The sequence below is a fragment of the Hemibagrus wyckioides genome, linkage group LG22 (genome assembly GCF_019097595.1).
Source record: "Hemibagrus wyckioides isolate EC202008001 linkage group LG22, SWU_Hwy_1.0, whole genome shotgun sequence".
NCBI lineage: Eukaryota > Metazoa > Chordata > Actinopteri > Siluriformes > Bagridae > Hemibagrus > Hemibagrus wyckioides.
Window position 1 is genome coordinate 4665741 of NC_080731.1, and position 22281 is coordinate 4688021.

At 44.7% G+C, this 22281-nt stretch overlaps 2 protein-coding genes across 2 annotated transcripts in view; one reads left to right on the top strand and one right to left on the bottom strand.

Moving 5' to 3' along the window:
* nf2a (NF2, moesin-ezrin-radixin like (MERLIN) tumor suppressor a) overlaps positions 1–3688 on the bottom strand; it is a 46752-nt gene extending 43064 nt beyond the window's left edge. Inside the window, exon 1 of the mRNA XM_058375100.1 lies at positions 2845–3688. Within this exon, the coding sequence (XP_058231083.1) occupies positions 2845–2958 (114 nt within the window). The 5' untranslated portion in view covers positions 2959–3688. The remainder of the gene's footprint in view (positions 1–2844) is intronic.
* Positions 3689–4931: 1243 nt separating this feature from the next.
* On the top strand, positions 4932–21956 carry fbxo21 (F-box protein 21). The gene is made up of 12 exons (XM_058374297.1): positions 4932–5191; positions 8863–8998; positions 9401–9510; positions 9611–9732; positions 10564–10710; positions 11891–12027; positions 12137–12273; positions 13217–13396; positions 18088–18220; positions 19695–19885; positions 20188–20345; positions 20562–21956. The coding sequence occupies exons 1-12, from the start codon at positions 4968–4970 to the stop codon at positions 20798–20800; spliced, it is 1914 nt and encodes a 637-aa protein (XP_058230280.1). The 5' UTR covers positions 4932–4967; the 3' UTR covers positions 20801–21956.
* Positions 21957–22281: the final 325 nt, after the last annotated feature.

A 22281-nucleotide genomic window follows, 5' to 3' on the forward strand; every position in this document is an offset into this window, starting at 1 on the left:
TCACTCTCTCTCTCTCTCTCTCTCTCACACACACACACACACACACTATCCATCAGGACATCACACACACTCACTCACTCTCTCATACACAGGCACACACTCTCTCTCTCTCTCTCTCTCTCTCACACACACACACACACTATCCATCAGGACATCACACATACACACACTCACTCTCTCATACACAGGCACGCACACTCTCTCTCTCTCTCTCTCTCTCTCACACACACACACACACACACACACTATCCATCAGGACATCACACACACTCACTCACTCTCTCATACACAGGCACGCACACTCTCTCTCTCTCTCTCTCTCTCACACACACACACAACATCCATAAGGACAACACACAAACACACACACCCACACCCTCTCTCTCGCACACACACACACATATATACATACACACACTCTTACTCACACACACACTTACTTACACAAGAAAAAAGTCAACATCACTGTGGTACAACACACTCGTTCCACATCCCTAAACCTCACCAGCGTGTTCCATCTGATTATTAAACATTTTATTCTGCTCTTTTTACAGACTACAAACACACAAGTCTCTGATTCCAAATCTCTCATGTACCGAATGAACAAACTGAACCAGACTTTCATCAAGGTGAAGCATGAGCACAAACACCTGCTTGCGTGTATGCGAGAGTGTGTGTGTGTGTGTGTGTGTGTGTGTGTGCTCGCACATGAGTGAGTGAGTTCATATCAGAAAAAATGCTCGAGCACATTCCGAAATTCCAAAATGCGAGCGTTTCCTGTCGAACGAAGCTACCCAAAGGTTTTATCAAGTCAGTTAGATGAGTAATGAGCGAGACAGAGAGACGATAAGACTGATGGACAGACTGACACATGGACAGAAGGACAGGGTCATGAGTACAGAGACATGAGCCACTTCCTCCAGCTGTTTCCTTCTCATTCAGGAAACTCAAATGAAAAAAATCAAGGCTGAACACGGTGAACACGACACACACACACACACACACACACACACACACACACGCTTCAGAAGTCTGCAACAGGTTATGTGTTGTGTGTAAATAATACACACATAATCACCTGGTCCATCCTGTACCTTAAACACACGTCATGTGTAAATAAATATAAAGAGAGAGAGAGAGAGAGAGAGAGAGAGAGAGAGAGAGAGACAGACAGAGAGAGAGAACAGGAGTCTCACAGATTTGTTCAGATCAGAAAAAATGTTTTTTGCCAAAAGTTTTGGGACGTCTGCCTTTACATACACATGAATGTAGTATGGAGTCGTCCCGCCCTTTACAGCTAGAACAGCTTCAGCTCTTCAGGGAAGGCTTTCCACAAGGTTTAGGAGTGTGTTTATGGGAATTTTTGACCATTCCTCTAGAAGTACATTTGTGAGGTCAGGCACTGATGTTGGATGAGAAGGTCTGGCTCACAGTCTCCACTCTAATTCATCCCAAAGGTGTTCTATCAGGTTGAGGTCAGGACTCTGTGAAGTTCCTCCACACCAAACTCACTCATCCATGTCTTTATGGACCTTGCTTTGGTCACTGGTGTGCAGTCATGTTGGAACAGGAAGGGGTCATCCCCAAACTGTTCCCACAAAGCATTAAGAGGTCCTTTCAGTGGAACTAAAGGACCGAGTCCAACCCCTGAAAAACAACACCTGAACTCAGTGATTTGGAGGGGTGTCCCAAAACTTCTGACAATATAGTGTATCATTATCCCTCTACACTGAGGTCAGTGATTAATCACAGCAGTGATTATTGAGACGCTGGGATTAGTAATCAATCTGGATGAGAAAAGCACTATTTATCACCAAGATAGAATATCTATCCACTCTTCTGATGAACCACACAACAAAAAAATACCATAATACATTGGGAAAATTAATTCAACTCAACTCATGGACACCTCGGATCAACTATCCACACACACACACACACACACACAGCCACCAAACAGTGAAAACTAATATTCATACAACTGGTACAAACATTCCTTACTGCTTTAAACTAGTCCTTTACTCTCAATATGTTCAGGACTATTCAATACACTCAGATTTGCACAGGACTCGTTGTAAACATGCAGTTTTTGCACATTACCTTTTCATGTTTTCTACCTTTAAATATCTTGGAATTAAGATTTTTTTTTTGTTAGATTTTTATTATATTTTATTTGCTATATTTTTTGTTGTATTTTGTACCTTTAAATTTTTAGTATTTAGTATTTTTGATATCTTTTTTATTACCTTATCACCTATGCTTGTGAATACTGCTGGAAGTTATAAATTTCCCCATTGGGATGAATAAAGTATCTATCTATGTTCATTAAGTTCAGTTCCTCTGCGTTCGTATACACGCCTTACGTTACTGAGAATCTGCAAACGTGTGAAATTACAGCTTCAACCCTGTTCCACCAAAACAGAGCCTTCAACGTCCACTCGGAAATAAAGAAACCGACCTAAAACGCTTTCATATTTCTATTCTATTTATCTATCTCTAGTGTTATCAGTGGTGTCTTATGCACTTTTTCAATTTTCAGTGCTTTTATCATCACCCAGGAAAGGTGTGTGTGTCATATACCTTTACACTCCAGGTAGGTTTGATCAATTCTAGGGTGCAAAAAGATGTACTCGTGATGAACAGACCAGGAAATAGAAGCAGGGAAAGCATCATTTCTTACTAATGACCTAATGAATGTTCTCCACGTGCTTAATCCTTTCCACCTTCTGTTGAAGCACACGTGTGTGTGTGTGTGTGTAAGTATTAAATGATTATGGATGGATGGATGGATCTCCAGGATCATCGGCATGATCTACATGAACCTGGATCTCCATCTTTACTCACCTCACAGCTGAACTCCAGGTCTGCCTTCATGGTCACTATCCTGACGCTGAAAGTCTTGGGTTGTCTCCTTCTCAAGGAATTCAGGCTCATCTTTAATCTGAGCACGCTCGCCATGTTCGGACGCTTTCCCTACACCGTCTGATCAGATAAAAGCACTCGATTTAGATAAGGAACGAATGAATCTAGTTCGAAAGGCATGGGAGGAAACACAGCCTCATTTCTCAGTGATGATTTCTCAGCTTGAGCATCGCCTATAGTGTGTGTGTGTATTTACTTATTTGTTTTGGAATTACAGTGTTTTTAGGATAGAGGATAACATGTTTATAGATCTGTTTCTAAATTAGATCATTTGCAGGAGAAAATTTAAAGGTCTCCTGATTTAAAGAGCTGACACAAAGGTTCCTGGACCCCTATTATCACTGCTACATGTTTAAGTAAAACTACACACAAAATCAGCATTTCCTTGTTTAAATAATTAGTTTACGGACCAGATATGATCGTAGCTATCCAAACAAATCCTAATTAATTTAGATATAATCCCTAATAAAAACTCTTTTACGCTGTATGTCTCAGTCCAGTCCAGCTCCACGTCTGTTGTATATCGCTACACTTGTTGCTACACCATGAACTGATCCCACTTAAAGAAAAAGTCCATAATTCATGAATGAATGAAACTACTGTCGTCGATCATCAACTCGTACGATAGCACACAAGTCGGCTTAGCTAATAACTCAAGAATTAACCACGATCTGAGAAATATTTAAGACATTTAACAACGCAAATAGGTTTATTTCCTCATGCCATGTATGAAACAGACGGCCCCCTGCTTGCATTCGTGGACATCAATATTACGCGGTCGTTACGCAGTCTCACGAAGCGCGGTGGAGAAGAAGCAGCAGCAGCAGCGGCGGGGTAATGTTTGCACTGATGCGCATCAACATTCCGTTGCTGCTGCGCCATTAAGTCGTGCAACAACAACAACAAAAAAAATATATACAGTATAAGTAAATAAAATATAATAATAGTATGAAATCTGATTAATGAAGGGTATTTTTTTAATGCACATTTTTAAGATCTTATAGCAAATAAAAAAGGGAAGATTTTTAAATATAAAAATTGTAATAATAATACACTTTATTTATTTATTTATTTATTTATTAATTATCATTTTTTAAAAAGAAAAAAAATGTAGATAGTAACTGGATAAGGGAGGCAGAAGAAAATAAAGGAAATTTTAGGAAAAGATCAATAGAAACTGCATATGTAACTACTACTATTTTTAGGAATAGGCAAAAGTTTAGATCGTCGATATTCTTAAAAATAAATAAATAAATAAATAAATAAATAAAACCCTGTGTGAATAAACACTGTGTGTGTATCTTGTATATGTTTTAAAAGGCATTCTCTACTTACAATGCAGTACAGCAGGTTAAGCAGCATGGAAACATGTGAATCCCATAGCTGTTTATCTCTCTTTAAAAAAAATAATAATAATAATAAATAAATAAAATAAAATCTACAAATCTGTAGTGAAAATGGTAACAGCATTTAAAACTATTTTTTATTCATTGATTCAATCTTCTGAGTTGTCTGGTTTTCCCTCTGGTTCTTCTCTCAGTAAGTATGTGTGTGTGTGTGTGCATTCCTGCCTCACACCCCCTTATTGCCACAACAATCCTGACCACGATAAAGCAAGTTACTAAGGATAATAAAGGAATGAATGTTGTAGGTTAAAAGCTTTATGCGTCTAGCTAACTGACCCTTATTAGCAGCAGCAGATCATTTCTGATTGGTGACGTCACATCATTAACACATTTTTCCTTTTTATCTGGGGTCTCATTTATTACAGAAAACAGAAAAAATACTATATATATATAAATAATAAAAATAAAACAATAAATAAAATAATAAAATAATAATATATATATATATGTAAAGTGTTCACGTGATTTGAGTAGCATCGCTTGCATAGTGTACTACTTCGATGAATAATGAATGTACTACACAAGTATACTATAACGGAGAAGCCCCGCCCCCTGCAGCAGAAAGTGGGCGTGTTTAAAAACGGTGCGCCAGAGGAGGGCGTGACCTCGACGATGAGGTCATCGGAGTAAACAGAAAAGATGGCGACGCCTTGCAACGGTGAACGGCTATCGGGAACCAATTCAGTCATATCAGAAGGCTACGTTAAAAAACTAACGGATTTACCGACTGAGCTGTTAGAGTACATTTTGTGTTTCCCCGTGCTGAACCACATCGACATTTCCAACGTGTCCTGCTGCTGCAAACGGCTTCATGAAGTGTGTCACAGCAGCGGGAAGGTCTGGGGACACCAGTACAAACTCAGGTGACCTCGAATCTCTCTGCATTCACCGCCTTGGTTTTTAATGTGCATGTGTGTTTAGATGTGTCACGTCGTTTAAAGTTGGGAATAAACCTCGTTTCCGAAAGCAGCCGATGGGCCGAATTGACACCACTGTGCATTTTACTTGCTCTAGCGTTTTATCCTGCACTGCAACTACACACACTAGTATGTAGGTTAGTTATCTAAGGAGAGGAGTCATGCGAATAACCTAACGAGCTTGCTAAAAAAATAAAAAAATGTAAAAAATTAGTGGTGTCTGCACAAAAACAGGACGGACACACACACACAGATCAGATGTATGTTGTACAGCAGCTGCAAAGATTACTGTCTGAGTAAGAAAGAAGTAACAGAAATAAGTGGACAGTGCAATGAGAGTAACCGAACAGTAACAGAGATCTGTATAGTACTACTTAAGTAACAGGACCCTGTACAGAGTAACATCGCAGTAACAGGACCATGTACAGAGTAACATCGCAGTAACAGGACCATGTACAGAGTAACATCGCAGTAACAGGACCGTGTACAGAGTAACATCGCAGTAACAGGACCGCGTACAGAGTAACATCGCAGTAACAGGACCATGTACAGAGTAACATCGCAGTAACAGGACCATGTACAGAGTAACATCGCAGTAACAGGACCGCGTACAGAGTAACATCGCAGTAACAGGACCATGTACAGAGTAACATCGCAGTAACAGGACCGCGTACAGAGTAACATCGCAGTAACAGGACCGCGTACAGAGTAACATCGCAGTAACAGGACCGCGTACAGAGTAACATCGCAGTAACAGGACCGCGTACAGAGTAACATCGCAGTAACAGGACCGCGTACAGAGTAACATCGCAGTAACAGGACCGCGTACAGAGTAACATCGCAGTAACAGGACCGCGTACAGAGTAACATCGCAGTAACAGGACCGCGTACAGAGTAACATCGCAGTAACAGGACCGCGTACAGAGTAACATCGCAGTAACAGGACCGCGTACAGAGTAACATCGCAGTAACAGGACCGCGTACAGAGTAACATCGCAGTAACAGGACCGCGTACAGAGTAACATCGCAGTAACAGGACCGCGTACAGAGTAACATCGCAGTAACAGGACCCTGTACAGAGTAACATCGCAGTAACAGGACCGCGTACAGAGTAACATCGCAGTAACAGGACCCTGTACAGAGTAACATCGCAGTAACAGGACCGCGTACAGAGTAACATCGCAGTAACAGGACCGCGTACAGAGTAACATCGCAGTAACAGGACCGCGTACAGAGTAACATCGCAGTAACAGGACCGCGTACAGAGTAACATCGCAGTAACAGGACCGCGTACAGAGTAACATCGCAGTAACAGGACCGCGTACAGAGTAACATCGCAGTAACAGGACCGCGTACAGAGTAACATCGCAGTAACAGGACCGCGTACAGAGTAACATCGCAGTAACAGGACCGCGTACAGAGTAACATCGCAGTAACAGGACCGCGTACAGAGTAACATCGCAGTAACAGGACCCTGTACAGAGTAACATCGCAGTAACAGGACCGCGTACAGAGTAACATCGCAGTAACAGGACCGCGTACAGAGTAACATCGCAGTAACAGGACCGCGTACAGAGTAACATCGCAGTAACAGGACCGCGTACAGAGTAACATCGCAGTAACAGGACCGCGTACAGAGTAACATCGCAGTAACAGGACCGCGTACAGAGTAACATCGCAGTAACAGGACCGCGTACAGAGTAACATCGCAGTAACAGGACCGCGTACAGAGTAACATCGCAGTAACAGGACCGCGTACAGAGTAACATCGCAGTAACAGGACCGCGTACAGAGTAACATCGCAGTAACAGGACCGCGTACAGAGTAACATCGCAGTAACAGGACCGCGTACAGAGTAACATCGCAGTAACAGGACCGCGTACAGAGTAACATCGCAGTAACAGGACCGCGTACAGAGTAACATCGCAGTAACAGGACCGCGTACAGAGTAACATCGCAGTAACAGGACCGCGTACAGAGTAACATCGCAGTAACAGGACCGCGTACAGAGTAACATCGCAGTAACAGGACCGCGTACAGAGTAACATCGCAGTAACAGGACCGCGTACAGAGTAACATCGCAGTAACAGGACCCTGTACAGAGTAACATCGCAGTAACAGGACCCTGTACAGAGTAACATCGCAGTAACAGGACCCTGTACAGAGTAACATCGCAGTAACAGGACCCTGTACAGAGTAACAGAGCAGTAACAGGACCGCGTACAGAGTAACATCGCAGTAACAAAACCACATGCAGTACTACAAGAGTAACAAAGCAGTAACAGAATCATGTACAGAGTAACAGAGCAGTAACAGAACCATGTAAATAGTAACAGAGCAGTAACAGAACCACATGCAGTACTACAAGAGTAACAAAGCAGTAACAGAACCATGTAAATAGTAACAGAGCAGTAACAGAACCATGTACATAGTAACAGAGCAGTAACAGGACCATGTACATAGTAACAGAGCAGTAACAGGACCGTGTACAGAGTAACAGAGCAGTAACAGAACCATGTACATAGTAACAGAGCAGTAACAGGACCATGTACAGAGTAACAGAGCAGTAACAGAACCATGTAAATAGTAACAGAGCAGTAACAGAATCACATGAAGTGCTACAAGAGTAACAAAGCAGTAACAGAACTATGTACAGAGTAACAGAGCCATGTCAGAACCACATAAAGTGCTACCAGAGTAACAGAGCAGGAACAGGACCATGTACAGAGTAACAGAGCAGTAAAAAAAAAATGTACAGAGTAAAAGAGCAGTAACATGACCATGTACAGAGTAACAGAGCAGTAACATGACCATGTACAGAGTAACAGAGCAGTAACATGACCATGTACAGAGTAACAGAGCAGTAACATGACCATGTACAGAGTAACATCGCAGTAACAGGACCATGTACAGAGTAACAGAGCAGTAAAAAAAAAATGTACAGAGTAAAAGAGCAGTAACATGACCATGTACAGAGTAACAGAGCAGTAACAGAACCACATGCAGTACTATAAGAGTAACAAAGCAGTAACAGAACCATGTACATAGTAACAGAGCAGTAACAGGACCATGTACATAGTAACAGAGCAGTAACAGAACCATGTACAGAGTAACATCGCAGTAACAGGACCGTGTACATAGTAACATCGCAGTAACAGGACCGTGTACAGAGTAACATCGCAGTAACAGGACCGTGTACATAGTAACATCGCAGTAACAGGACCGTGTACAGAGTAACATCGCAGTAACAGGACCATGTACAGAGTAACATCGCAGTAACAGGACCGTGTACAGAGTAACATCGCAGTAACAGGACCATGTACAGAGTAACATCGCAGTAACAGGACCATGTACAGAGTAACATCGCAGTAACAGGACCGTGTACAGAGTAACATCGCAGTAACAGGACCGTGTACAGAGTAACATCGCAGTAACAGGACCATGTACAGAGTAACATCGCAGTAACAGGACCGTGTACAGAGTAACATCGCAGTAACAGGACCATGTACAGAGTAACATCGCAGTAACAGGACCATGTACAGGGAACCAGAACTACATGCAGTAGCACCTGAGTAACTCCAGAATATAGGTCTGACCTTCATTGTGTTTGTTTGCAGGTGGCCTCGGCTGCAGAAACTCTATCGGCAGAACGAATCCTACGACTGGCAGCAGGAGTTCAGGACCAGGCTCAGGGTCTGTCTACAGATCCAACGAACCGTCGTGTCCATTTCCAAGAGATTCTTCGCTGAAGTTGTGAGTCATTTTAAAATCAGGTCAACATAATAGTCAAATCCAGAGGTTTAGCAGATCCTGCTTGGTCAGGAGTCGGTTAATGTTCTAGAACTGCAGATCTGCAAATCATGCGATTCACTCCAGAGCCTCCTGAGTGCAGCAGACCCCAAAGCAAGTCGAGATAAATATTAAACACACATGACATGATTCTTTCTTTCTTTCTTTCTTTCTTTCTTTCTTTCTTTCTTTCTTTCTTTCTTTCTTTCTTTCTTTCTGTCTTTCTTTCTGTCTTTCTTTCTGTCTTTCTTTCTTACAATTAACCAATCAGGATCAAGCATTTTTCCTGTTTCTGTTTAAAAGCTCCTAGCTACACTCAGAGCTCAGGATCATTTTATAGTCCTAATTCTCCAATGCATGTCTCAGCCTTGCGTTGGTCAGGTTTTGGGTGACAGCTTTACAGAAATCGAATCTCTTGGTGCACCTGAACATTTCTGTGAAGACGAGCTCCTCTCCATTCTCAACTCAGACAGAAGGTCAGAACAGCCTTCACGCTTTTTACTCATATTTCATTTCCATATAGAATACATCTGATTATTCCACAAGTTTTCAGCTCATGTCTGTCCTCTCCTGCAGGAAGAGCCTGACGTTGAAGTACTATGCAAAGAAAATTCTCTACTTCCTTCGTCAGCAGAACATCCTGAGGAGCCTGAAGGGATTCCTAGAGCGACCTCCAGAGCAGCAGTTGGCTTTGGAAGGTCAGAACGATGGTCTTGTGTTTTGATTTTAGCTTTGGAGCACAAAAATCGAAGCACTAGTGTGTTAAATCTGTATCCAGGACTGATTTGTGGGCGTGGCTTAAAATCATAGGGTTGCTCTCATATAAAAAAAAAATTAATAAATAATTTCTTTGGGTAGAACGAAGGCTTAGGGGTTAGTATGTTTCTCTCACAGCTCCAGGGTTGGGGGTTTATTCCTGCTTTTGCTGTGTTTAGCTTCAGGGGTTTCCTCAGGGTTCTCTAGTTTCCTCCACAAGTCCAGAGAATCGTGCTGAAGGCTGATTGTGTGTGAGTGTGTGTGTGTTATGTCCAGAGTGTCCTCCAGCTTGTTTTCTGGGATAGACTTAAGGTTCCTAGAGAGAATAAGTGGTACAGAAAATGGATGGATGGAAGGAAGGAAGGAAGGAAGGAAGGATAGAAAGATAGATAGGATAGATGGAAGGATCAGTAGATGGATAGATAGGAGGATAGCTGGATGGATAGATGGATGGAGGATGGATGGATAAAAGGAAGGATGGATGGATGGATGGATGGATGGATGGAGAGATAGATAGATAGATAGATAGATAGATAGATAGATAGATAGATAGATAGATAGATAGATAGATAGATTAGAAGGAAGGAAGGATGAATGGATGGAAGGAAGGAAGGAAGAATGGAGGGAGAGATAAATGGATGGATGGATGGAAGGATGAACAGATAAAAATTCCTCCAGAACCATAAATCAATAGCACAATTCCACGAACAGCAAATAGTCAGCATGAGCTGTGCATTGTCTGAGCAAATCTGAGCCAGTGCTGGTTTTTGCAGGTGCAGTGCTGGTGGATCAGTACTGTAACCCCCTGGCTGATGTCACCCTGGAGGGTATTTCTGCTCAGCTGGATGACATCACAGAGAAGGTGAAGAAATATCTCCGGGTGAAAAACGCTTCTCATCCCAGCTTGAGATCAGCTCAAGGTCAGCAGTTCACCTCACAGCTGTATGTGTCCACTTCACTGCTGGTCTGATACTCTCCTCCTGATCCGATTAAAGAGATCATGTGATTCACTCCAGAGCCTCCTGAGTGCATCAGACGCTTTCTTGAGATAAATATTAAACACACAACACCACATGATGAATAGCAACACCAAGAGGAGGAACGATTTCCTTTCTTTCTTTCTTTCTTTCTTTCTTTCTTTCTTTCTTTCTTTTTCATTCTTGCCTTATCTATCTATCTATTTATTTATTTATTTATTTATTTTCTGTCTTTCTTTTGTTTTCTGTCTTTCTTTCATTTTTTAAAAGTTTATCTTATTTATTAATTAATTTATTTATTTGTTTATTTTTACATTTAAAAATTTTTTAAATCTTTCTTTCTTACTGTCTTTCTTTCTTTAATTTTTTCAAAGTTTATTTTCTTTCTTTCTTTCTTTCTTTCTTTCTTTCTTTCTTTCTTTCTTTCTTTCTTTCTTTCTTTCTTCTGTCCCTCCCTTTCTCCCATGATGCCCCAGATTTGTTAAAACAACCCCAGTTATTTAAAGCAGTGGTATGGCTGAATCTGTAGTCTGGCCGAATCTGTAGTCTGGCCGAATCTGTAGTCTGGCCGAATCTGTAGTCTGGCCGTATCTGTAGTCTGGCCGTATCTGTAGTCTGGCGGTATCTGTAGTCTGGCGGTATCTGTAGTCTGGCGGTATCTGTAGTCTGGCGGTATCTGTAATCTGGCGGTATCTGTAATCTGGCGGTATCTGTAATCTGGCGGTATCTGTAATCTGGCGGTATCTGTAGTCTGGCGGTATCTGTAGTCTGGCTGTATCTGTAGTCTGGCTGTATCTGTAGTCTGGCGGTATCTGTAATCTGGCGGTATCTGTAGTCTGGCTGTATCTGTAGTCTGGCGGTATCTGTAATCTGGCTGTATCTGTAGTCTGGCGGTATCTGTAGTCTGGCGGTATCTGTAGTCTGGCGGTATCTGTAATCTGGCCGTATCTGTAGTCTGGCCGTATCTGTAGTCTGGCCGTATCTGTAGTCTGGCCGTATCTGTAGTCTGGCCGTATCTGTAGTCTGGCGGTATCTGTAGTCTGGCGGTATCTGTAGTCTGGCGGTATTTGTAATCTGGTGGTCCAGCATGGCTGATGTGCTTGTGCTGTGTGTGTATTAACAGGTGACTGTGTGCTGGTGCAGGACTTTGAGCTCCAGCGGCAGGTTCTCTGTGCCCTCAATGCGGTTCTGTATGAACAGCTGCAGTTTAAAGGCAACGAGCGTGACTACTACAACCCCAAGAATTCATACCTGCACCAGGTGTGTGATCACACACACTGTCTAATCTCACACACCTGTGTTACTGTTTCCATCTCACTCCAATTCCTCATCCTCATCCTCATCCTCCTCCTCCTCCTCCCCTGTTCAGGTGCTCCTGCGGAGGACAGGCATTCCCATCAGCCTCTCTGTGCTCTACATGACACTAGCCAGGAAGCTGGGGGTCCTGCTGGAGCCGGTCAACTTCCCCAATCACTTCCTGCTCCGCTGGTGCCAGCGCCGGACCAGGTAGACTTTTCTGTCTTTCTTTCTTTCTTTCTTTCTTTCTTTCTTTCTTTTTCTTTCTTTCTTTCTTTCTTTCTTTCTTTCTTTCTTTCTTTCTTTCTTTCTTTCTTTCTCTAGTTAAAGATCTAGTTTTGCTTTGTTGTATTCTACGGCACTGACACTGGAGTCTTCTTCCAGAAAATAGAAAACGTTGCTATAGCAACAGTTGGGCTGTGTTTTTTTTTCCACTGTTGAAATAAGAGCAAGTTTTTAATCCACGTATTAACAGACGTATATGGAAGTGGTTACTACAGAAACGATATTTTGCAGAAGTATAAAGCAACTGTCTAAGTTGCTGCTATGGGAAATGAATCCAAAGTATTTTAAATTAGATTTATCCAGGTACAAATACAGTGGAACCTCAGTATAACCTCAGAATTTAATTGTTTCTGGAGGCGAGTCTTAAGGCGAAATTTTGTATTCAGAAACGAATTTTCCCATAAGAAATAATGTAAATGCAGATAATCCAAAAATATGACCAATATTCCCAATATGAAGCGTATGTAAACTGTATGGCTGCTTACAAAGAACTGACCCAAGCCAAGCATTCCTTGTCAAGGGTCCTCACAGGAAGTCGTGCCACCAAGTTGAGCTAAAAATAGAACAGATCACCCACACCACCAATCTGTCAACAAAAAAACACCCGGAAAATCGCCTAGCTTTTGATCGCATGCCGAAAGTAACGTTGGTATCGTGGGTTGACTCTTTCAGCCTTCACTGACTGAAAAAAATTGTAAAATTTATTAACTCTCTTCATTTGGCTTTCCACTGACGCTAACAAGTTTTGAACGGCTCCCGGACGTACGCATATGTAATGGAGGGCATTTGATTGCAGAGGTTCTACTGTGTCACTGAACCTTAAAAAATCAGTAAAAATCCTGCCTCTGCTCTGGTTTATCCCGCGCAGCAGTGACAACATCTACGACTACGTTTACATCGACGCGTTCGGGAAAGGCAAGCAGCTGACGGCTAAAGAGTGTGAGTACCTGATCCGACAGCAGGTGACCGCAGATTACTACAACTCCATCAGCACCACTGAGCTGCTGCTGCGCATGGTGGGGAACCTGCTCAACATCGGCAAGAGGGGGTGAGTCCGGCTCGGAGTACAGCGTCACGCATCACCACGTCACGCAACACCACGTCACAGCCATGTCACGCATCACCACGTCACGCAACACCACGTCACAGCCATGTCACGCATCACCACGTCACGCAACACCACGTCACAGCCACGTCACGCATCAGCACGTCACGCATCACCACGTCACGCATCGTCACGCATCACCACGTCACGCAACACCACATCACAGCCACGTCACGCATCACCACGTCACGCATCACCACGTCACGCATCACCACGTCACAGCCACCTCACGCATCACCACCTCACGCAACACCACGTCACAGCCACCTCACGCATCACCACGTCACGCATCACCACGTCACAGCCACCTCACGCATCACCACATCACGCATCACCACCTCACGCAACACCACGTCACAGCCACCTCACGCATCACCACGTCACGCATCACCACCTCACGCAACACCACGTCACAGCCACCTCACGCATCACCACGTCACGCATCACCACGTCACAGCCACCTCACGCATCACCACGTCACAGCCACCTCACGCAACACCACGTCACAGCCACCTCACGCATCACCACCTCACGCATCACCACGTCATGCAACACCACGTCACAGCCATGTCACGCATCACCACGTCACGTATCACCACGTCATAGCCACCTCACGCATCACCACGTCACGCAACACCACGTCACAGCCACCTCACGCATCACCACCTCACGCATCACCACGTCACAGCCACCTCACGCATCACCACGTCACAGCCACCTCACGCAACACCACGTCACAGCCACCTCACGCATCACCACCTCACGCATCACCACGTCACAGCCACCTCACGCATCACCACGTCACAGCCACCTCACGCATCACCACGTCACGCATCACCACGTCACGCATCACCACGTCACAGCCACCTCACGCATCACCACGTCACGCATCACCACCTCACGCAACACCACGTCACAGCCACCTCACGCATCACCACGTCACGCATCACCACGTCACAGCCACCTCACGCATCACCACGTCACAGCCACCTCACGCAACACCACGTCACAGCCACCTCACGCATCACCACCTCACGCATCACCACGTCATGCAACACCACGTCACAGCCATGTCACGCATCACCACGTCACGTATCACCACGTCATAGCCACCTCACGCATCACCACGTCACGCAACACCACGTCACAGCCACCTCACGCATCACCACCTCACGCATCACCACGTCACAGCCACCTCACGCATCACCACGTCACAGCCACCTCACGCAACACCACGTCACAGCCACCTCACGCATCACCACCTCACGCATCACCACGTCACAGCCACCTCACGCATCACCACGTCACAGCCACCTCACGCATCACCACGTCACAGCCACCTCACGCATCACCACGTCACAGCCACCTCACGCATCACCACGTCACGCAACACCACGTCACAGCCAAGTCACGCATCACCACGTCACGCAACACCACGTCACAGCCACCTCACGCATCACCACGCCACAGCCACCACGCATCACCACGCCACGCAACACCACGCCACGCAACACCACGCCACAGCCAAGTCACGCATCACCACGCCACGCAACACCACGCCACAGCCACCTCACGCATCACCACGCCACAGCCACCTCACGATCACCACGCCACGCAACACCACGTCACAGCCACCTCACGCATCACCACGTCACGCATCACCACGTCACAGCCACCTCACGCATCACCACGTCACGCAACACCACGTCACAGCCACCTCACGCATCACCACGTCACGCAACACCACGTCACAGCCACCTCACGCAACACCACGTCACAGCCATGTCACGCATGTTTCTTTCTTTCCTTCCTTCCTTCCTTCCTTCCTCCCTTCTTTCCTTCCTTCCTCCCTCCCTCCTTTCTTTCTTTCTTTCTTTCTTTCTTCCCTCCCTCCCTCCCTTCTTTCTTTCTTTCTTTCTTTCGTCACAGCCACCTCACGCATCACCACCTCACGCATCACCACGTCACAGCCATGTCACGCATCACCACGTCACGTATCACCACGTCATAGCCACCTCACGCATCACCACCTCACGCAACACCACGTCACAGCCCCCCCACGATCACCACGCCACAGCCACCTCACGCATCACCACGCCACAGCCACCTCACGATCACCACGCCACGCAACACCACGTCCACAGCCAAGTCACGCATCACCACCCCCCGCACCACCACGTCACAGCCACCTCACGCATCACCACCTCACGCATCACCACGTCACAGCCACCTCACGCATCACCACGTCACAGCCACCTCACGCATCACCACGTCACAGCCACCTCACGCATCACCACGTCACAGCCACCTCACGCATCACCACGTCACAGCCACCTCACGCATCACCACGTCACGCATCACCACGTCACGCAACACCACGTCACAGCCACCTCACGCATCACCACGTCACGCAACACCACGTCACAGCCACCTCACGCATCACCACGTCACAGCCACCTCACGCATCACCACGTCACGCAACACCACGTCACAGCCAAGTCACGCATCACCACATCACGCAACACCACGTCACAGCCACCTCACGCATCACCACGTCACAGCCACCTCACGCATCACCACGTCACGCAACACCACGTCACGCAACACCACGTCACAGCCAAGTCACGCATCACCACGTCACGCAACACCACGTCACAGCCACCTCACGCATCACCACGTCACAGCCACCTCACGCATCACCACGTCACGCAACACCACGTCACAGCCACCTCACGCATCACCACGTCACGCAACACCACGTCACAGCCACCTCACGCATCACCACGTCACGCAACACCACGTCACAGCCACCTCACGCATCACCACGTCACGCAACACCACGTCACAGCCACCTCACGCAACACCACGTCACAGCCATGTCACGCATGTTTCTTTCTTTCCTTCCTTCCTTCCTTCCTTCCTTCCTTCCTCCCTTCTTTCCTTCCTTCCTCCCTCCCTCCTTTCTTTCTTTCTTTCTTTCTTTCTTCCCTCCCTCCCTCCCTTCTTTCTTTCTTTCTTTCGTCACAGCCACCTCACGCATCACCACCTCACGCATCACCACGTCACAGCCACCTCACGCATCACCACGTCACAGCCACCTCACGCATCACCACCTCACGCATCACCACGTCACAGCCACCTCACGCATCACCACGTCACAGCCACCTCACGCATCACCACCTCACGCATCACCACGTCACAGCCACCTCACGCATCACCACGTCACGCAACACCACGTCACAGCCAAGTCACGCATCACCACGTCACGCAACACCACGTCACAGCCACCTCACGCATCACCACGTCACAGCCACCTCACGCATCACCACGTCACAGCCACCTCACGCATCACCACGTCACAGCCACCTCACGCATCACCACGTCACAGCCACCTCACGCATCACCACGTCACGCATCACCACGTCACGCAACACCACGTCACAGCCACCTCACGCATCACCACGTCACGCAACACCACGTCACAGCCACCTCACGCATCACCACGTCACAGCCACCTCACGCATCACCACGTCACGCAACACCACGTCACAGCCACCTCACGCATCACCACGTCACAGCCACCTCACGCATCACCACGTCACGCAACACCACGTCACAGCCATGTCACGCATGTTTCTTTCTTTCCTTCCTTCCTTCCTTCCTTCCTCCCTTCTTTCCTTCCTTCCTCCCTCCCTCCTTTCTTTCTTTCTTTCTTTCTTTCTTTCTTTCTTTCTTTCTTTCTTTCTTTCTTTCTTTCATTCTTTCTTTCTTTCTCCCTACCCCCTCCCTCTTTCTTTCTTTCTTTCTTTCTTTCTTTCTTTCTTTCTTTCTTTCTTTCTTTCTTTCTTTCTTTCTTTCTTTCTTTCCTTCTTTCCTTCCTTTCTTTCTCCTTTTCTTTCTTTCTTTCTTTCTTTCTTTCTTCCCTCCCTTTCTTTCTTTCTTTCTTTCTTTCTTTCTTTCCTTCCTTCCTTCCCTTCCTCTTCCCTCCCTCCCTCCTTTCTTTCTTTCTTTCTTTCTTTCTTTCTTTCTTTCTTTCTTTCTTTCTTTCTTTCTTTCCTTCCTTCCTTCCTTCCTTCCTTCCTCCCTTCTTTCCTTCCTTCCTCCCTCCCTCCTTTCTTTCTTTCTTTCTTTCTTTCTTTCTTTCTTTCTTTCTTTCTTTCTTTCTTTCTTTCTTTCTTTCTTTCTTTCTTTCTTTCCTTCCTTCCTTCCTTCCTTCCTCCCTTCTTTCCTTCCTTCCTTCCTCCCTCCCTCCCTCCTTTCTTTCTTTCTTTCTTTCTTTCTTTCTTCCCTCCCTCCCTCCCTCCCTCCCTCCTTTCTTTCTTTCTTTCTTTCTTTTCCTCCCTTCCTCCCTTCCTGCCCATGATGCCCCAGATTTGTGAGAGTAGGTTACTCGTGTTGGTGATAAAAACACACCCAGCTATGTTAAAGCAGTAGTATGGATGCCTCTAATGCGTCTGCAGCCTGTATATAAAACACACTTATATTTCATCTTAGAAGACCAAAGCCATGTGCGTATCTCATCTGATTGTGTGTCTAAACCGTTTAAACAAACGGTGTTTACAGTATTGCTTTTCCCCACCATGTGACCCAGTTCTGACCCTGTTCTGACCGGCTGCATTGTTCTCTCCACACAGAGAAGGCAGTGAGAAGTCGTACCAGCTGCTGAGGGACTCTCTGGATCTCTACCTCACCATCGACCCTGATAACGTGCAGTATCTGCTGCTGCAGGCGCGACTCTACTTCCACCTGGGCATCTGGCCCGAGAAGGTCAGCAACTTCATTCACAACTACCAAAATCCAGCACTGGCCTACTGTCTAAACCACAGAGTAACAAAAAGTGACTAAAGTTTGGGCTAATGTTTATTCTTTACAGCTTGAAATGAATAAGCTGCCCACATACATGCTGTATTCGATTTTTTTATTTTTTTTTGCACTGTATTTTTGTATTTCTCTCTGTATACACACTATAGAACTTTTTCTTGCTAAAGGAGAAGGTTGTTTTTATTTTATGAGCCATCTATATACACTTTTTTTTGGCCAAAGGAGCAGTTTTTGGAGCCCTGTATATGCACAATTTTTGACAAAAGGAGCATTTTCATTTATATTTATATACATTTCATTCATTCATTTCTTTCTTTCTTTCTTTCTTTCTTTCTTTCTTTCTTTCTTTCTTTCTTTCTTTATTTATTTATTTAGGCCAAATGAGCATTTTTGGAGCCCTGTATATACACAGTGTATAATTTCTTGACAAAATAATTTATTTTTATTTTTATTTATATACATTTTGTTTGTTTGTTTGTTTGTTTGTTTATTTATTTATTTATTTATTTAATATTTGGGCCAATGGAACATTTTTTGGAGCCCTGTATATACACAGTGTATAATTTCTTGACAAAAGAAACATTCTTATTTTTATTTATGTACATTCTATTTATTTATTTTTATTTATTTATTTTTTGTTTATTGCCAGAGGAGCATTTTTGGAGCCCTGTATATACACCGTGTATAGTTTTTTGACAAAAGGAACATTCTTATTTTTATTTATATACATTCTTTTTATTTATTTATTTATTTATTTATTTATTTATTTATTTATTTATTTTTTTTAATGAGCATTTTTGGAGCCCTTGATATACACACTCCTTTGTTTTGCCTAAAGGAGCTTTTTCTTCTCCCAAATGAGCATATTTTTAGCCTTCTCTGTATATGCTATATAATATTTTCCCTTTTTTTTTTTTACATAAAGAAGCATATTTATTTATTTGTTTGTTTCTTTGTTTTTTTTTATTTATTTTAAAGCGCTTTATACATTTTGGCGCCCTCTGCTGCCTTGATAGTGAATTTGCATTGTAATAAAAGCAGAGATTTCTTACCTCACCAACACTCCATGTGTTTATGCAACCAGAAATCCGGAATGAAGGAACTAGAGAAGTTTAAAAACACCAGAAGAGTATTACATATTGCCCCTTTAAATGTCAAGCAACTGGGCTGTTTTTGGTATTCACTGAAACCATTTTCTTGGAATGGGAGAGCATCCAGTTAACATCATTCATTATTATAATAACATTCTGTCACCTTAGTGTTCCATCTGAGACGATACGAACCTTTAAAATTCATCCACTAGACGCCAGAGAGCTTAGTGTACAGTGGAAGTGCACAGTTGTGTAGTTTGTCATATGGGACACAGCTCAGGTGTCATCGTTGTCGTCTGATTGCTGTCTATACCTCTGTCTTGTGTCAGGTGCTGGACATCCTGCAGCACATCCAGGCGTTGGATCCGTCTCAGCACGGCGCCGTGGGTTACCTGGTGCAGCACACGCTGGAACACATCCAGCACAAGAGACACGCCGTGGAGCACGAGGTGAAGAGACGCAGCGCTCCAGAACACAGCCAAGTGCAGTATTCGGTCGGCCTCATCATGAAGCACAAGAGGTGTGTGTTCACATCGAGTGTCAGATATTCACGTCATTTGGAAGTTTTTGCTAAGCGCTCCGGAGAGCAAGGGTGCCACGTTTGACCCGTTTCTGATCCGATTACTTCTCCCTGGAGGAAGGAGTTGTTCGTGTAAAACATCTCGTCATTCACATGCTTTAAACTGCAGTCTGAAAAACAGGAAATAACTATAGTGATAAAAAAGTATCTGTAAAATTTCCAAGGTAAATTTCTTTACTTCTCAAGGATGCTTGTTGGAGAAAGTTTGTTTTTTTTTTCACTTCCTGTTCCTGTCTCTGCAGGTCGGGTTATAACTGCGTCGTTTACGGCTGGGATCCCAAATGCTCGATGAGTCCGGAGTGGATCGCCACCATGCGAGTGCATCAGCTGACCCACGGAGCCAATCAGCCCTTCTACAACGTCCTGGTGCAGGACGGCACGTGCAGATACGCTGCTCAGGGTGAGAGGGAGTGTGGGTTCTGCACTGAGAGCATGTACACGCATTCGTTTACTGATATTCCTCACTCTCTCTCCCCCTTTTTCTGTTCCTCCCCCCCGCTCTCTCTCTGGTTGTCCCTCTTTCCTCCTCTCTCTCTGTTTCTACCTGTCTTTCTATATTTTTCCCTCTGCCAATCTTTCCTTCTCTCTCTCTCTCTCTCTCTCTCTCTGTCTTTAGAGAATCTGGAGCCTCACTCTGCACCGTTGGAAATCAGTCACCCGGAGGTTGGACGCTACTTCAGCGACTTCTCTGACACGCACTACGTGGCCAACGAGGAGCTCCAGAGCCATTACCCAGAGGACGTTGCGGAGACACAGAGAGCCGTGCAGGAGCTCTACCACTCACACAGCCTCGACTCAGGACACGCTGCAGGGTCAAACACTGACCACAGCGCCATGACACCTTTAACACCTTAAACTGCTTCTTAACCACTTACAAACCTTAAACACTTTCATCACTAACACTCACAGATCCTCTCTCATCACTAACCCTCACAGATCCACAAAGATCCTCTCTCATCAGTAACCCTCACAGATCCTCAAAGATCCTCTCTCATCAGTAACCCTCACAGATCCTCAAAGATCCTCTCTCATCAGTAACCCTCACAGATCCACAAAGATCCTCTCTCATCAGTAACCCTCACAGATCCACAAAGATCCTCTCTCATCAGTAACCCTCACAGATCCTCAAAGATCCTCTCTCTTCACCAACCCTCAAAGATCCTCTCTCTTCACCAACCCTCAAAGATCCTCTCTCCTAACAGATTCTCACAGATCCTCTCTCATCACTAACCCTCACAGATCCTCTCTCCTAACAGATTCTCACAGATCCTCTCTCATCACTAACCCTCACAGATCCTCTCTCCTAACAGATTCTCACAGATCCTCTCTCATCACTAAGCCTCACAGATCCCCACAGTTCCACTCTCCTCACAAATCATCACAGATTCCCATAGATCCTCTCTCCTCACAGATCCTCAGAGATCCTCTCTCTTCACAGATCCTCTCTCCAGACAGAAATATCCTCAAAAATCATCAAAGATCCTCACAGATTCTCTCTCATTACCAACCGTGACAGATCCTCACACAGATCCTCACAGATCACAGATCCCCACAGATCCTCTCTCGAGCTCAAAGTTTAGATTCATGCCCCATTGCAAGTTTTCTGTGAAAAAACATGTGTAGAGTGAGAGTCATGTTAAACAGCTCACATGTCGAGGAAACAATCCTAATTTATCCTGAGATTTTTTCATGATATCAGTCATTAATTCACATACTTGCTCCCAGGATTTAGCACTTCTGCTCGAGATTTTTCTTTAATCTGATCCTGGATCAGTTCTGTAGGATTATTCAGTCCATTGGTCACCCATTTTCACTGCCCCAATCCTCATGCACTTAGGAAAGAATAAAAAAAATACCCCTTATTTTTTTTTCTAATATATTTACAGTTAAATAAATAGTAAACAAGAGCTTGTGAAAGCTGCCATGTAAAAGATGATGATGATGATGATGATGATGATGAATGCTTCAAAAATGGCTGTAGAGAAATGATGTCAATAAAAAAAATGAGAGAAGCTCAAACTTTGCTGTCACTATATTTTTGTTTCTTAAATGAAATTAGATTTAAATTCTAACATTTTCCCAGATGCCGAATTTTCACGGTTTTGTTCAGCAGTGAATGTCTTTGTCATGTCTCACTTCACAGTGGTGCTTAATATGAAGCCCATATAAAAGTAGACACTCAAGGCTTTAAGAATTTGTAGTGTTTCATAAGTATTTCTTTCCCTAGCCTATTAGGAGCAATACACTATATTGCCAAAAGTTTTGGGACGCCAGCCTTTACGTACACGTGAATGTAATATGGAGTCGTCCCGCCCTTTGAAGCTATAACAGCTTCA

Bases quoted from the DNA above. Each gene is read 5' to 3' on its own strand.
- fbxo21 (XM_058374297.1), top strand. From the start codon at position 4,968: ATGGCGACGCCTTGCAACGGTGAACGGCTATCGGGAACCAATTCAGTC. The intron at 9,511-9,610 runs GTCAGAACAGCC...CCTCTCCTGCAG, and splicing joins ATTCTCAACTCAGACAGAAG to GAAGAGCCTGACGTTGAAGT. The intron at 13,397-18,087 runs GTGAGTCCGGCT...CTCTCCACACAG, and splicing joins CTCAACATCGGCAAGAGGGG to AGAAGGCAGTGAGAAGTCGT.